This window comes from Ctenopharyngodon idella, chromosome 14 (genome assembly GCF_019924925.1).
Source record: "Ctenopharyngodon idella isolate HZGC_01 chromosome 14, HZGC01, whole genome shotgun sequence".
Classification (NCBI taxonomy): domain Eukaryota; kingdom Metazoa; phylum Chordata; class Actinopteri; order Cypriniformes; family Xenocyprididae; genus Ctenopharyngodon; species Ctenopharyngodon idella.
Genome location: NC_067233.1, coordinates 31097677 through 31115784, shown reverse-complemented (window position 1 = coordinate 31115784; position 18108 = coordinate 31097677). Strand labels below are relative to the sequence as shown.

Here is an 18108-nt window from a genome sequence, read left to right as displayed (position 1 = left end):
AGGCGAGCGTTTGTGTGCTCGTTCAGGCTGGCGAACAAAAAGGCGCACAAGGAGCGATCTGGAAAGTTTGTAGGCTTTATAGACAGACAGATTGAGAGTGACTCTTGAAGGACCATTGGTACAAGAGGATGTGGTGCTGGTCCTTCAAGAGTCACTCTCAATCTGTGTCTATAAAGCCTATAAAATAAATGTTGTCTTCATGTATTTTACAACATTTTTTTAAAAACAATTTATTTATTTAATTAATTATGGATTTTTTACCTAACCTAAGTCTCTGAGATCCTGACACCTTGCACTTCTGGAGACTCCAGGTAGATTGCAGTTCTGGAAAATAGTGGCGCTGGAGACTAAAGGGTTCCTGATGGTTTCACACTTAATTCTTCACCTTAATTTTTAATTCTTTTGCAGTTAACGTGTCTTTTCTTTTCCACCTGTTTTTGTCTGACCCTGCTGACCCAATGAGCATTTCACTGTCCAATGGTCATGCCTTAACTGCAATTTCTAGTATTGAATTAGTATTGCATCCTTCTCATAGGCATTTAATAATTTTTGACTTCTCTCTTTTTTTTTTGGCTCATTTTGTCTGTAAATGAAAACATACCTAATAATTATGCACACCTGAATATAAGGCGTTTTTCATTTCCAGTCTTCATGAACAATATATAACTTTTAAATGATTAAATACAAAATTAATAGCAGTTATTAAGATTAATGTGGTTTGGAATTGATAAGATGTGCCTGGAAAATAAAATATTATCAGAAAATCAACTTGCCTAATAATTCTGCATGCACTGTACATGAATGCATAGGTAAAAGTTCAACATAACCAGTGATGTTTGGTCTTTATGTTTTCAGCACGATGCCTAGGTTAATCTGAAATTGGTTTGGAAAGTGAATTATGCACAGGAAAAACCTTAAAGACATTCTTCTAAACATGAACTTTAAGCTATGCAAATGAACCTCATGCAAGAGAGGGGCCATCCAGTGGCCACCTCTGACAGCATCAGCCAATTAAAACACTAGATCTGAAAGATGCCAATTTGCATTTCCCTCCTTCTCAGGACAGATTAAAAGACTTGTCTCTGAGAGAATGGTTCCAGTTTCTGGGTTGCTGCAGTTTCCATTTCTGGTTCCAGGCTCCAGTTCCTGTTCCAGTCCTGGCTCAAGGTTACGGTCCCAAGATGTGCTAAGCTAAGTCAAACTTTATGGAGTTGTAAAGTTGCTCTCTCAAGACTCTGAAGCTCTAAAGAGAGAAACAAGGAAGTTCTGCAAGAAGTGAATTTGGAGAGTTTGAAAACTTCAATGGTGACAATGAAAACAAGCTTAGCCCCCATCTTTAAAATATCTTCTGCACCAACTTGTGGCATGGCCACAAGTTCTTTCAGCCGGCTCACCCATCTCCCATTACAAAGACAGCACATGTGGTGCAAAAGAAGGGATCTCAAGGTTATGCAGGAGAATCTAATGAAAGTATTTTGCAAAGACCATCCCATTGCTAGACAAATGTTCTGTAGACATATCTAAGACCAAGCCCAAGATGCAGCCAAACCCTTAGAGGAGTGGGCACAAACACCGATAAGGCAGTTCGCCCTCTAGGAAGCATAATCCAGACAGATGTCTTCTACTATTCAGTGAGAAAGCGTCTGCTTTGACATCGGAAAGCCTTTCTTAGCTTTTTGAATGGCATTGAGAGCACTTAGGTCCATAACCACGTCTAAGTGTAAGCCTCATTATACGTTTTTTTTTTTCAGTGCTCAGCACAAGTTGGTATTGTAGAGGGATGAGAGGATATTACCCTTCTTGTGCCATTCTAAATTATTATTGCCAGGACACTCGGCCGGGCTATTGTAAATATGATGGTGCCATGCCATTATAGTGGCTATACAGCATGGAGGGCAGAGTACTCTTGCATAAAAGACAAAGTGATTGACACGGGGCAAATTTCCACCAGGCCTTTGTCCCATGTTCTACACCACATTACTGAGATAAGCAAATGCCCATAAAAAATAGACATATTTCAGGTCCACTGACATAATCCAGTCCCTTGGCCACTCATGCGTGAAGGTCTGTTTCAGTGCACTGATTGAATGAATGCTTTGATAGCGCTTCCGTATAACATGACCAAGGCCAAAGCACTTTGTGCTTAAAACAAGCCAACTCGCCACTCAAAGGCAGGGAGATGCCATACTATGAGAGTAAGGAAGAGCAGGAGGAGCTCCCATTCTGAAGCTCTTAGTGTATACATATAGATATATCTTGACCTAATGTGCTGCACAGCAGGCTGGTTGGAACACAAAGACAATTACTGTTGAGCAGAGGGATATGAGAAACAGATATAAGAGAGCAGACAGTCTTGGTGCTGTCGTCATGAGTGTATGAGAGCAAAGCGGTGGTGGTGGCACTTGCTTACGTCACAGCACCACTGAGCTACTGGACCTAGCTGAGCACCATGGGTGAATGACAGCAAACACACTCCTTAAATGAAACATGATCAGCCAATCATTCAGATCATTCAGCACACAAACTCCACTTATTTTTGTTTGCTCATTTGTAGGGACTGCGAATCGGCACAATGTGCCTATGAAGCAACCTCAGAAACATTCATGATGAGGGCTATCTGAATACAGAAGTAGGCATATAATAAGTCAGTCAAATATCAGTCAAAAAGCAGTTTGAGGGAGCGAACTGATAATGAACTTGTAACGCTGGGGCATTTTATAGCTTCATATTAGCGTTATGACGTAGAACCTGGAAGCGCTGCACTGTGATTACTACGTGATCAGCGCAGGAGACTGACATGGAAAAAAAGTAATTGTTGAATAAAGTCATTATTTTTGTTTGTTTTTTGCACACAAAAAGTATTCTCATCAACATTAAGGTTGAACCACTGTAGTCACATGGACTATTTTAACAATGTCTTTACTTCTGTGCCTTGAAAGTGGCACGGATTTCATAAAAAATATCTTATTTGTGTTCCGAAGAATGAATGAAGGTCTTACGGGTTTGGAACAACATCAGAGTGAGTAACCAATGACAGCATTTTCATTTTTTGCTGAACTAACCCTTTAAACATCTTATTGATTTTTTTTTCCTTGTTGCCACAGTCACTGTTGTCTAAGTGCTTTGAAACAACATAGATTGTGAAAGTGTTACACAAATAATTAATTAATAAATGTAGGATGTACTAATTTTTTTCCATACAAGATATGAACATTTCTGTTTATTTAAGCTGTACACAATTACAAAATGTACAAGTATCATTTGTATGTCCTATGTTGGGAAAAAAAAAAAAAAAACCCAAAAAAAACTTTCACAGCACTTTAATCTTAAATACATTATGTAAAATCAAATGCATTCACACTGCCTGTACATATTCTTGCCATTTCTGCACGTTACATTCAATACTCGCATGTATAGCAGGTCTTCTGTCCATGGTATTCTGTATTCTATACATGTTATTTTATTATTCTGTGTAGATGTTGTATTTTATGTATGTACTAGAAGCTTCTACATGATTTTTATTTCTTGTGGTGATTTTAGGAAAATGTCATAATGCAAAATAATAATGGTCCTAAATCGTATTCATTTTCTTTATGCACAATATAGTTTCCTCTTTATTTAATGTTGGCATGAAACATGTTATTGACAGATTCACCCAAAAACATGTAAGTTGTGAATTAGACTAGTTCTGTGCTGCATGAACAATATCACACATGGATACTGCATAATAAAGATGACTTTAAAACAAATATGCTACTCAATCAATCAAACACAAGCCATCTTAGTGACTGACATTAGTTAAGTTTGTAGAATATAAACTATAAATGTGAAAGATTAACTTACAAATTCTGATATTGTAAGCAGCATATATCCAAATATAATTAAAACAAAGATCAAACAGATGTGCCAATTCATTATTAAAAATCATGGATTTCTATTTAATCACAGTTATGCTCTTCTCCTTTAAGACATGAATGGGGTAGGTAACCACTGGCTTAATTAATATACTCATAATTAACCAATAAAGTGTCCTGCATGTAAAGTGACAGATTGGGATGTGAAATATCTTTAAGATGCAACAGCAAATGAGAATTAAGTGCTACGATAGACGGAAAGATCTTCTGTCAGTTGCAACTTCAATTTTGGTTCTCACACAAAGCTATTATATGGGTTCAGAAAACACTGCATATGGTGCATGAGTAATATTGACAACTTTTATGGCACTTTTTAAAACTTAACAGAATAAATTTCCTTCTAGTTTGATAGTATGGAAATGAGCATCATGAATTAAATGGTTAGTTCACCCAAAAATGAAAATTATGTCATTTATTACTCACCCTCATGTCGTTCTACACCTGTAAGACCTTCGTTCATCTTCGGAACACAAATTAAGATATTTTTGAAAAAAATCTGAAGGCTCAGTGAGGCCTCTATTGCCAGCAAGATAATTAACACTTTCAGATGCCCAGAAAGTTACTAAAAACATATTTAAAACAGTTCATGTGAGTACAGTGGTTCAACCTTAATATTATAAATCCACGAGAATACTTTTTGTGCGCCAAAAAAACAAAATATGACTTTTCAACAATATCTAGTGATGGCCGATTTTAAAACACTGCTTTGAAGCTTTACGAATCTTTTGTTTTGAATCAGTGGTTCAGATCACGTATCAAACTGCCAAAGTCACGTGACCTACTGAAATTTCCAAACACTTATGAAGTAACAAAGCCTCGTTTACTAAAATCACGTGACTTTGGTGCTCTGAACCACTGATTTGAAACAAAAAAAATTTGTTAAGCTTCAAAGCAGTGTTTTGAAATCGGCCATTACTAGATATTGTTGAAAAGTCGTTATTTAGGTTTTTTTTGGTGCACAAAAAATATTCTCGTCGCTTTATAATATTAAGGTTGAACCAATGTACTCACATGAACTGTTTTAATAAAGCAATAAACCAGGTGTCAGCAGGGCATGGGAAAACCCATTAAAAGTTAAAAGGACAAGATCACAGCGGACATTCAAACAGATTTTTATTATGAACATAGGACTGACCTGAAGGAAAATGCTAAATTTGAATGCAGGTAATACACTCGGTCACTCTATATCTCTCTCACAATACTCTTCTATATAATGCAGTAAGCTTCAGTGAACAAAATCAATAGAGAACAATCATATGTTTTCGAGTGGTTGCTAAGACAGATGCAGCAACATACACATTCAGTGGTGCAGCGATACTTATGTAATACGGTCAGCTGTATGTTTTTGGGAATTTTACAACGGCTTCGAAAGCGGCTTAGCCAATCAGAATCAAGGGCCAGAAATATCCATTTTTTTAGTAATATCCATGTTTTTAGTACCTTTTTGGACATCTGAAAGTGTTAATTATCTTGCTGGCAATAGAGGCCTCACTGAGCCATTGGATTTCATCAAAAATATCGTAATTTGTGTTCCGAAGATGAACGGGTGTAGAACAACATGAGGGTGAATAAATGACATAATTTTCATTTTTGGGTGAACTAACCCTTTAACATCTGTGTTTTGCAAAAAAAAAAAAAAAAAAAGAATGCTGAGGAATATTCATTTATTGGGTGACTACTCTTTTAAATTCTCCATCTAGTTAAACTGCATTACAACACTATGAAAAGGACCGAAAGAATCAAAACCATACGATTAGCAACAACATGAAAGGACAATAATTTGGAACCATACAGGAAACACTGCAGGAGTTTAGTGTTGTCCTGTGTTTGTAAGTCTCTGTAGTCCAATAAGGACGAGGTGAGTTGGGCAGAACGAGTGGTCTTGCATACTAAGGGAGCATCAAAGGTTCACTACTGCTTCCGACAGTTTGGCCAGCTGAGTCCTCCACAGGCGGCCGTTACGATAAAATACAGCACCACCTGAGAGGACAAGACAAAATATTATTTAGAATCACTGTCTACTGTACATCTGGCCTTCTCACATGCAGCCAGTTAAATACTTCTATGGGGTCCCAAGCCTTTAGTCATGAAGCTCATTTATGGAACTTGCTGCCACAGGATGTGCAAAACAAAGACTCAGTGTTTTTAAATCTCGCCTTAAGACCCATCTTTTTAGGCAGGCTTTTATGTGATTACTTTTATGTTTGTATCCAATAATCATTATTTGTTTAATGTTGATTGTTCTATTTTGTTTGTAAGGCACCTATAAATAAAATGTATAATAATAATATGTTTTTCCCCCAGGTCTGTTTTTGGAGAATAATAAACATTACTAAAATGTTCTCTTTACGACACCAGAGGATGTCAAAAAGTGGCATGAATGATTCCACAGATATTCGCTAAATACCAATGAGCACTACTGAGGACAGTTAACAGTATTAATTGCAATCCTTCAATGCAACAGCAAAACAGAGCATGGATAAATGATAATGAATTTTTTTTCTTGACTCACACACATCATAAAAAAATGCAATATCACAATCTTCAAAAAATTTGGAGAAGTCTACCTGCATAGTTATAGAACTACAAAATAATGTAGGCCCTCGTGAAAAAATGCTGTAAAGTGAGGATGCTTTCCAAAATAATGTCATAAATAGATTTTAACAATTAACTTCTATGAACTAAATCAAATCACCCTTTACACCCTTACACAGGAGGATTTCAGTACAATAAACATTCAGATTTTAGTTTTTCATAGAAAGTGTTTGTTTGTTGTATCAATCTAACACAGGTTCATTAAATAGTTTGCCAGGTCTACTTAGGTAAATGGAAAACCTACTTAAAGAGATTGTTCTATATTATTAAGCAAGTCACAGTTCTCATGAAATATGGGGAGCAAGAAAAATCTTTCTGAAGATGAAAAGCATGAAATGGTGCAACATTTTGCAAAAGGCATTAAAACAACTAATATTTTGCAAAAACTGAATAGAGACTATCAAATTGTCAAAAGATTTGTGAGTGATTGTAGAGCACAGAATAAAGTCAGATAAAGTTTCTGTCAAACAAATTAATTGTATTAAAAAGGCACTGTTGAGCAGCAGACAGCTATTTGAAGCTGCTGGAGTCGCAGGAGTCTCAAGAACCTCTCCATGCAGCCATCTCCAATTCAGCCATCTCTAACAAAAATTAACAATTTTTTTAATTTTATTTCTGATGTGATTGTCTGTAAGGAGTGTTAAAACTAATGTACAGATAGTTCCAGTCAAATTAACGCGGTGACTTAATTGATTACAGTACAAAAGTTTAATAACAGTTTAACTGCACTTCAAGACATGCATCAGATATGGCAGGGAATCTAAACTCTAATGGATTATAAACTGCATCTATTCAAGCCAGTGTGCAACTGGCTGCTGTTTTTACAGATATTTTTAACACCTCCTTAAAAAGCTCAACTGTACCCACCTGTTTTAAAAGCCACATCATCATATCTGTGCCATAGAAAAACAAAGTGAGCTGTCTTAATGACGACTGCCCAGTGCCACAAACCAACCATTCTTGGGTGCTTTTTGAAGTGTGTTTAGGGTAACTGTCCTCCTGGAAGACCAATAAACTTCTGACACTGGGTCCATCATTGTGCTCCAAAATTCCTTAGTAATGTTTAGCTGATTTCATGATGTTGATGTTTAGCTAATGTTTCATGTGGTGGTGTGCATGGCATTTTTTGTAACTGTGCGCGCCTCTGGAATAAAAACTGAACGACTTTGAGGTGACTCTGCCTGAGCATGTCCGTTTATACCACCATCTCTATGATCCATCAATGCAGGACCATAGGCCCTGTTTACACCTGGTATTAAGATGCATCCTAAGTAGATCTAGATCCCGTATTTGCCTGTATTTAGCGTCGTCCACTTGTGATCTGATAGACGAAAACACATCTTAATACCAGGTGTAAACAGGGCCTATGGTCCTGCATTGATTGATCATCACACACACTTCATACAAATCTAAGACACTGAACAGATGCAGGCAATTCACATACACTCGCTTTCTCTGATTCATTCAAATTCACTTAAATACACTTTAACAAATACACACCACTTTATTTTACTTCTGTACTCTACATCTAACACCTCATAGATAAAATAACTAACAAAAGTTAAGCATTCAGTCAGTGACAGCTTGAACTTAGCAAGTGATCATGGTAAAAACAGGATAAATCTCTCAGGATAATACTCTGTGGAGGCCCAGCTTCACGTCAAGTGGTTCTTTGCCTCTGCTCCTCTTGTGCAAACTGCATCATTTCTCACATATTAGCAAAGTGTGTAACTCTTTAGATTACAGCCTGCAAAGTACTGTGTAATTAAGATGAATTTATAGTGTACATTTCTGTAATTATAGTGTACCTATAAAGTATTTCCGTAAGTATATCTAAAATACTTACAGTATAAATAATTTGTTAATTTTCCTGGTTGTTACCCCTTTATTCCAAGAACTTTACATATTGTTCCCTTATACTTACACGTATGTACTATAGTTATGCTGTAAATTTGTTTAAATAATGCAATACTTTGCGGGCTGTAATCTAAAGCGTTACCAAAAATGTCTTTTCGGAACTGCTGTTTTCAATGGGATTAGAACAGTCTTAAATTTTGTCTCCAACCATTCTTGGGTGCTTTTTGAAGTGCGTTTAGGGTAATTGTCCTGCTGGAAGACCAATGAACTTCTGACATTGGGTCCATCATTGTGTTACAAAATTCCATAGTAATGTTTAGCTGATTTCATGATGCCGTGCACACGTTCAAGGCACCCAATGCCAAAGGCAGCAAAGAAACCCCAAAACATCACTGAACCTTCTTCCATGTTTAGCTGCAGGGAAGGTGCAGGGAAAGCAGTTGGGCTTTTGTATGTATCTTACATAAAGTTTTCTCTTGTGGCCGCATTCAGTGAGTTTGGCTACAGCAGTGCTTCTCAAACCTGTCCTGGAGGAGCCCCAGCACTGCACATTTCTGATGTCTCCCTCATCTAACACACCTGATTCAATTCATCAATCAAGACTGTAAGACTTGAATTGGGTGTGTTAGGGCCTGTTTACTCCTGGTCACTTCATGCGTTTTCACTGATCGGATAGCTATAAATTTAGAAGAAAATTTAGAAGAAAAATATAAATCTTGAGATATAGTATTTTGCTATATAGTTAATGCGGTGCCACTTTTGGGCATGTCCATTACTGCAGTGTGACGTACTGACGTTCAACCTACTGTAAACTCCAGAACTTACCAGCACGGCTATTATGATAATGACTGTTAACTTCAGGTTCTTCATACACATTGCATGGGCCAGGTTCCGACTTGTTGTTTTAAAGGTGACAGACTGCACATACAAGAGGTATATTCATCAGCATACATACCATACAGTGACATAAACAAATATGTTTCAAACAGGAAATAGTACCAAAACTCACAGAATCCATCAAGTTCTCGGTTTTATCGATGAGCAGCTCGAGCCTCTCTCCTCTCTGAGCTACGAGATCTACAGTAGTACAAAGCAGCACATATTCACTTAAATGTTCACTGGCATTTATATAAGTGATTAAAGTGATTCAGTCTCACCAATGTTCCGGACCATAATGCCTTTCAAGTCGTCTACGTGCATCTGTGTTTCTGTCAGTCTGTCTGAGCCTTTGGGATCTGAGTGATGTTTCTAACAACAGCAAAGCACATGCATGTTAAAGACACACATGTTAAAGAAATATTGTATTGGGCATAGCTACTCAAAAATGAGAATTATTTTGAGTTCTGCAGAAGATAGAGAAATGCATAAAAAAACATGAGGGTGAGTAAATGATGACAGAATTCATTTTTAGAAATTATTAGTTTTAGGAGTTATTTATGTTTTGCACTGCAGTGGAGAATGGTCCTTGGCCATGGCAGTGTTGAATTAGTTTTGGGCTGAGGGCCAGATTGGACAAATATTCTTCACTCCAATTGACATGTTTTCTGTCACCTTTTGACATTTTTTCCCCATAAAACGCTGAAACTACTGTTTATGCAACACGCAGCATTTCCCTGACTATCCAAAGCATGTCAATATGAGATATGCGATTGGCTGTCTGTTTCTAAGCATCTAGTTGTAACATTCTAACAAAAGAAAAACGGTGCTAACCCTGCTTCTACAAGTGTGAAACGTTCATCTACCCAGAGTTAAAAGCAGGGTTTAGAGCAACGATAACACGGGGTTAAGTGCAGTGCGAAAAGCCCTCAATGGCTGGTCAAAGTCTGCCTGTGTGAGACTATTTTGTGGTGATCCTGTCTTTTTTGCCTGTACATGTCAGGTAAAATCATATTTGATACCCAAAAATTAGCATGGGATTGTGGGTATTGTTTCAATCATTCCCACAAATCATTCCACTACATATGAATTTGTTTTAACAATAATGTGAGAATTAGTCAAATAATCTAAACAGATGAACAAATCAAGACAATAATTTAGTCTAACACAGTGCAAGGACATCTGCATCCTCTCTCTCCCAAAGCGTCAGCAGTTGACTTGGTGCTACTACACAGTAAAGCAGTGAAGGAAAAACACTTCTCAACTTCTGTCAGGTAGATGAAATGTACATAGATTTGTTGGCTCTGCTTAGACATTAAAAATTAGCTGCTCAATACAAAATGTAAGTAAATTTGACAAGCAACTGATTTAAAAAGCCAAAGATTAGAGTTTTTTTTATATGAAATGAAATGTTTATCATAGCACAATCACAATATATTATAAAATATATAGTTATATATTAAAATATACTCAAATAATATATAATTATACACTAAAATACAGTTGAGCTGCCAAATCGTGCATAATCGCATAATTGAGAATACTATCTCAACAGCCATTTATGAGCATTTATTTACAACACAAGTCTAAGCTAATCTTTTAAAAACTCACAGTGTACACTACAGTCTACGGGCTCACGGCATCCTGGGCACCAATATTTAAATTGAAATCACTGTATGGCCAAATGAGATTTCGCTACAGAGATAAAGCTTAGGATCATTATTTTTTGGTAGTACTGCAGCACACCGTGAGTATTTATTAGCACTGTTTGCTTTTGGGACAACTAATCCTGACTCACTGGTCAATGGATACTTATGTTGTGCTGTAGCAAAAGCTGGAATTTTCTCAACTTTGTTTCTACTATCAGTGCAGTGCATTAATGCCTCTGAAGCTGGGTTACTCTGTCAGTTTCATATGTTTACTGAAAATCACTGTTGAATTGTGTAAAGTTACAAAGTGCCTGCTAAATGCATACTTTTTTTCCCATAGGCTACACTTTTCTAATTAATACTTAACACAGTCATGTGAAAAGCATTCAATAAGGTCTCTAAGCTAAATCACAGGCTTCTTAATCCTAAACTTGTATGACCCAACAGTAGTGTAGTCTAGGGCAGGGTTTCTCAACTAGTGGGTTGCAACCCAAGTGGGTCACAAGACAGTTTTGAGTGAGTCATGGAATGTATAGTCAAAGAAACAACAACCATAACACAAAAACATAATTAGGGGCTCAAACCGTATTGTAATTGTTAGAATTTCCAAGGATCATCAATCTACTCTAAAAGTGATCGGGCAGACCAAACCATTAAACCACCAAATAAACCATTAAAAGATAATGCAGAAAATGGAAAACCCAGAATTAAATGGAAAAAATAAAGCGTTTTTCATTTCTTTTCATTTTGGCTTTATTTAAATAGTAACACTGTGGTATAGGGAACACATATTCACTATTAACTATGACTTTTACCTCAATAAACTTTTAATTTACTACTTATTAATAAGTAGTAAATTAAGGTAAGGTAGTTGTTGTAGAGTTAAGTTTAGGTATGGGGTAGGATTTAGGGATTTAGAATATGGTAATGCAGAATAAGGCATTAATATGTGCTTTATAAGTACTAATAAACAGCCAGTATGCAAGCTAATAAACAATTAAAGCTGCAAGCAGCGATGAAAGGGCCCTCGCACCCGTGCCACCTCCACCCGGTGGCTTTAGGAAAACAGAGCATGGTGGGTAATATGCATTTAAGTATATAGATATAGGAGGACTATGTCAGTCATTTGTATTTGCCATATTTCCTGCTGCCAGCTGTTGGCGCTATGACTATAACTAAATTTTGCCGTGTAGATGTCTAGATGTAGATGTTAGGCCAGGGCACTTATCAAACATGTGAAGTTTGAGGCAGAATAGACATTGTATGCTTGAGTTACAACAACAATAGCATGCTTAATCACATTCAGCTAAGTGTTGCTAGCATGTTTTAGAATGTTTCTAGCATGTTTAGTACTCAATTGCATATTTTAGTATGTTGCTAGTAGTGCATCACAGTGTTAAACAAGTCACTTCCTGTTGCCAGTGGGTGGCACTATTACTATAACTGAATATTGTCATGTGGATGTGTTCAGGGCAGGACTCTTCTCAAACACGTGAAGTTTGGAGCAGATTGGACATTGTATGCCTGAGTTACAACAGCTTCCTGTTTTGTGGTGTTAATCGCATACATTAGCACTTAGCCAAGTATTGCATGTTTGGCACTTCATGGCATATTTAAATGTGTTTCAGGGAATAAATTAGTGTAAAACAAGACATTTCCTGTTGCCCGCTGCTGGCGCTATGACTGTCACTGAATATTGCCATGTAGATTTCTTCAGGCCAGGATTCTAATAAAACGTGAAGTTTGGGGCAGATCAGACATTGTATGCCCGAGTTAAAACAACTTCCTGTTTCAAAATCTCACTTCCTGTTGGGTTTTCAGATTTTGCTGCCAGGGGCTGTTACATGTGTCCACCGAATTTCATACTTGTATGTGAAATGTAGCGCGAAAGGCGCTTAATTGAAATTTTGTAGGTGATGCCATCGAGCCATTTTGCCACACCTAATTCTGAAACACATATCAGACGTAAATTTTCACCACTTCTGACTCGTGTGCGACGTTTCATAAGTTTTTGAGCATGTTTAGGCCCTCAAAAATGCGATTCATTTCGGAGAAGAAGAATAATAGATCGAGCAATTACAATAGGATCCTCACACCATCTGTGCTCTGGCCCTGACTAGTTAAAGGTGAGAATTGTTCCCCATACTAAAGTGTTACTTATTTAAATGCAGTTTAAACACATTTGGTCATTTCAATAGCATCCAGATGGCAGAGAAAATCAAAAGCAGCCTTTCAGAGTAAACTGGTTGACAGAAGTTGTGTACTTCACCATGAGAAAGCTTTTTGCAAATACTGCAAATTCATTCTTTATGTACAGTTTAAGAACGCATTTAAAGTTACACCCTCAACTAATGCACCTGTATGGCTCTGTTTATCTGTTTACTATTGTATATGTAGGATGATTTTGTGAAACACTGAGACCTTTGAGGGCGGTTCTGGAGCTTTTCAGAGAAAAGAACTTGGCAACCCTGGTGATCAGCTAACTTTTGCGCAAACCTCATTTTTGTGTCTCACCACACAGACATAAAAGAGAAGTATGAACAGGCAATAGTGTTTAAAAATACGTGTTCAAATACGGCAGATGCACGTACCATTTGTGCAGCCAACGTGCTGGAAAACTCACTGTTCATGGCGTAGGGCAGCGCAGTCTGTGCTCGTGAGCCGTAAGTTGTCTGAAATCTCTTTTTCACCTCATTCAGGAAGCCGAATGCACGGGAGCGCTCAAACTCCTGCAAGAGAGACGGACATCTCAGTATGTGAGTGGAGCCATAGAGCCATAAAACTTACATGCTCACGTGGCAGATACTCACATCATCAGTGATACACAGATAGACAATCCTCTCGTGGCAGATGTAGTGGAACAGATAGCTGAAAAACAACAGAAGTGGATCATAACATCAGAATAGACAAACGTCACTAAACATTCACAACTGAAAAGCACAATGTCAGTTGTACCTGCCATGGGAATATGTGAGTTTGTTGTTTTCTGATGGGATTTTAGCCAGGATCTGTTCCGTCACCTCCAGAAAGTTGCCAGAGAAACACGCATGTTTAGCCAGAACGGTCGATCCTCGAGCCACCACGGCAAACAGGATAGCCATCACCGCAAATAAACCTGATCGAACACTGAATGGTTCACAAACAAACACATGTGAGACAACATGGACAACATCACAAATGCACACAATATACCGTTAAGGTGAAAAATGCAGAGCGCATTCCTGAGAGTGCTTCTATTTCAATACAACACATTTCATCACAATTTACATTTTATAATACAGTATACCTAAAAATATTGGTGAATTATGCTTTGCAATGATAGAAAGTGTCGACATCAAAGGACCAATAACAAACAAGCTCATTATACCTGTGGGAATTTTTGGTCACTTCCTGCCAGAAGTGCTGTGCCCACTCAGTCTGACAAGGCACATGGATTTTGAATGCAAATTTCTCCCTCAAAATATTTTTACCTTAATAAATTTCCAAGATTCCAAGATTTTTGTGGGTTTAATATTATCAGTGCTGCAAACTTGTGGCCTTGGGGTGAAAAAAATCACCATTCTGAATCCATGGTGGTTTGAGGCAACAAAAGATGAGTTTGTCACCACAAGACTACCAAAGAATTTTTTTTAGAATTTTATTTTGGGAGATACTTATTATACATCCACTTAAATGTCAACTTTATGTGAAAATGTCAAATTTTGCTTGGCCAATCACATATTTGAGTACAGCAGTGGTTGGTTTAAATCTTCATGTAAGACATAGAATACAAGGAACACTGAATTTATGCAGGACTCGATAACAGACCTTATTCAGGGCAGTACCATGACAGGTATGAAAGCGAGCCTGTGAGGGACAGACTTGTAAAAGCGGTATAAAGCTCCAAGATCACTAATTTTCCACAGCTCATGTTGTGTGGAGTTTTTTTTATCTACTGACATTTCTTGGAAACATATTTTTGCAGTGTTTCATTAGCAGAACAATCCAAAAATACATTAAGTAACAGCACAACCCACTGAAGAGATGTATGTCTATCCCCCACAGCCTCACTTTCATTCCTGTTAAAAATCAAAGATGGCGCTGCTGTGAATAAGGTATGCTGTGAATAAGGTAATATGAATAATCATAATTCAAAAAAATACAACTGAAACTGTTTGACATTCTACAGACATTGTGAAACTCACATACTAAACAAAAAATACACCATGCCCATGGTCATGTGTCATAGTCATAAACCATATATGGCTCATGGCTAAATGTGGGAGTCTTCTGGTAGACAACAAACAATTATGAATAATCTTACTGCCTGCAGACAATAAATTCTGTTTAAGAATGTAGTGTTTTGGGTCAAACAGTGTCTCTCTGGGAGTATTACCCGGTGGATATATACTACATACACTAAATGTGCCTGTCAAATGAGTGCACTTGAGTGACAGATTAAAAAAAACAAAAAAAAAACAACAACAACACATACTTCAGATTTTCCAGTTCCTGAGACTTTTATTCTTAAAGTCACCAAGAATATTGCAGTATTTATTATAAATTATTTATCCGTGCACATCATTTATAATATTTGAAATACATGTGCTTCACTCTTTGGTCAAAATAACTTCCCCTCCCTCTTGCAGTGATATCTCTTCTCTTCTCTGATGATGTGTTTACGAGAGCAGGACAACCGGTCATTCACATGAGATCCACCAATAGCAAACCACAACGTTCCAATCAATTCCCCATGGAGAAATCAAGACCCTCTCTACATTTGTTCTTGTTCCAGAAGCCGTTTCACAAGGATATACGTGACATTAGGGAAGAAAAGATTATCGCAGCTTCCGGTTAATGTCGACTTTGAGATTAAACATTACAAAAACAACATTTCTTCTAAGAAAGAGTTTGGGTTGCTTAGAACTTTCATTTCACAAGATTTGTAATGCAAATAATGTATAAACCTTCCCCAACACAAGAGAAGACATCAAAATGTTTCTAAATATGCGAAGTGTTTATCGCGACTTCAAAATAAAAGTTAACCTTCACACTGAGTTTGCATGTTTTGATGTCCATATGTTCTTGTTAAATAAGCTGCAGCATTTCTATCACAAATAAGTGGCCAAATATTAAAGATTAAGTGGACATTTGAATTAAATGTTGTTTGGCGAATATTAAACAAGGATTTGATCATGCTGTAGTGTAAATTGTAACAACAACAATCACCAGGCCATTGGCGTCCTCTGCAGGCATTTGTTATAATACGTAATGTACATAAGTTTATATTATGTATATTAGATTAGTGTTGTTTAATAAAACAATATGATTACTTGCTTTTGAATCGATATTTGAACCAATTATTGCCTCATTCTTATTTTAAATCATTCTTATTAACACAAAAAAAAAAAAAAAAAAATCAGATTACTTGTGTAATCGTCAAAATAATCAACCAATTACTTGATTCAAAATAATAGTGACAGATATTTCCCCAGATATTATTAGTTTTTTTTTATTTTTATTTTTTTTTATTATTCTTTAAAATAATTGTAAAACATTATGCCAAAGTACTTAAGAGTATCTTTTCAACAATCAACTTTTAATTTTTTGATTTATCTATTTCAGATTTCATTATTAAATCATTATAAAGCGTCTCTCTGGGGCTTGAAGTTTATTATAATACGCCTATGTGTTTTTCAAAGAATTTTGTTTGTCTTTTTTGCTGTTTACATATAGTCAGATTTTATTGTTCAAGCCTGTTTTCATAATTGGAAAGGCTAGTTTACTCTGGATGTGTTTTGTATTGAATAACATGTCTACTACTAAGTTGATTAGAGAGTATTACGTCGCAATTTAATTTACTGTTACATTAAACATGTACAGTGTTTTGATTTGTATCACCTGCCTTTGCGAGCTTTTAGTTTATCTGACTTAACGTCTATCTGAGATAGTTAATGACATGACATGTGTAAATTTCAAATGTCATATGTGGGAAAGTGTGTCTTATTTTCATGTGCTTAAGTTAGCAACCGAACTACATTGAGAGCTGCTGTCAATCATAGGTCTAGTTATTATGGATTAGAGGGAATCAAAACGATGAGAAATCATAAAATACCATTTCCTGTATGAGAGTAGTATGATAAGAAATGATTGTGGATTAGAAAAAATGATCTGATGACATGATCGATCATCATGATTTGTGTACCTGAGATTCTGATGATCAAACAGCCGCTCGTGCTCCGCTCTTTGATGTCTTTAAACGGTAGTGGCATAAACAGTACTTTCATTGCCTGACAAACATTCTTGAAATTCTAAATAAATGCTACTATTAAAAATAACAGCGGTCTATGTAAATAGAGAAATGAACAAACGTCACTGTTTTCCGCGATACGTCACACCCGTGCGACCACAAAAAGATTTCCGTATTGCGTCACATATGCGCGCCCGGGGCGGGGTTCTTGGTTTAAAGGGATAGTTAACCCAAAAATGACAATTCTGTCATCATTTACTTACCCTCAAGTTTTTTCCCAAACCTGTTCCAAATTTCTTTTTTCTGCTGAACACAAAAGAATATTTTGAAGAATGTTGTTATCCAAACAGTTGACTTCTATAATGTTTTTCTTTTCCTTACTATGGACGTCATTGGGGCCCTTTAACTGTTTGGTTACCCATATACTTCAAAATATCTTCTTTTGTGTTCGACAGAAGAAAAAAAAAATCATACAGGTTTGGAACAACTTGAGAGTGAGTATAAATGATGACAGAATTTTCCTTTTGGGGTGAACTATCCCTTTAAGGGGACTCATTTATTACTTGTAAATTATCCATATGAATTTTTTTTTTTTTTTTTTTTTGCACCATTCTGTATGCCTATGGGTGTGTTTAGGTTGTTAGGGAAATCTAAAAAAATAAAAAAATAAAAAATTTCACTCACCAGCCAATTTGGCTATTAAATTTTTAAGTTACCAACCATTCGAAACTTCTACTAGCCAACACAAAAATACCAGAAATAAACCAGATTATCGAAGGCAAGGCAAGGCAAGTTTATTTATATAGCACATTTCATACACAATGTTCATGCAAAGTGCGTTACATAGAAAATGGAATTGAAATAATCATTAAAAATGATTACAACATTTGCATAAGAAATAAAAATATTATGCCTGACTACTTGAATTACTAAATTCAGGGCTCCCCTGTCTGAATGGAAGAGTCAGAGGGCTTATGTTCACAAGACA

The 18108-nt window shown here is 36.5% G+C and overlaps 1 protein-coding gene across 2 annotated transcripts; it reads right to left on the bottom strand.

The window, feature by feature from the left end:
- Window positions 1-3581: 3581 nt before the first annotated feature.
- sybl1 (synaptobrevin-like 1) lies at window positions 3582-17293 on the bottom strand. Of its 2 annotated transcripts, none has more exons than XM_051860394.1 (8): window positions 17076-17293; window positions 13847-14017; window positions 13702-13759; window positions 13483-13620; window positions 9524-9614; window positions 9376-9443; window positions 9192-9284; window positions 3582-9042 (listed from the first exon to the last, which is right to left on the bottom strand). In XM_051860394.1, the coding sequence occupies exons 2-8, from the start codon at window positions 13990-13992 to the stop codon at window positions 9028-9030; spliced, it is 609 nt and encodes a 202-aa protein (XP_051716354.1). In that variant the 5' UTR covers window positions 13993-14017; window positions 17076-17293; the 3' UTR covers window positions 3582-9027. The 2 variants fall into 2 exon arrangements, with proteins under 2 accessions (XP_051716354.1, XP_051716353.1); XM_051860393.1 differs by having other exon boundaries at window positions 3582-5894.
- Between the last annotated feature and the right edge of the window lie 815 nt (window positions 17294-18108).

Excerpts from the sequence above, each read along its gene's own strand:
- sybl1 (XM_051860393.1), bottom strand. The coding sequence starts at position 13,992 with ATGGCTATCCTGTTTGCCGTGGTGGCTCGAGGATCGACCGTTCTGGCT. Across the intron at positions 9,615-13,482 it reads GCACGTTGGCTGCACAAATG|AAACATCACTCAGATCCCAA; the intron begins GTACGTGCATCT and ends TGCTGTTGTTAG. Across the intron at positions 9,285-9,375 it reads CCGAGAACTTGATGGATTCT|TCTGTCACCTTTAAAACAAC; the intron begins GTGAGTTTTGGT and ends TTGTATGTGCAG.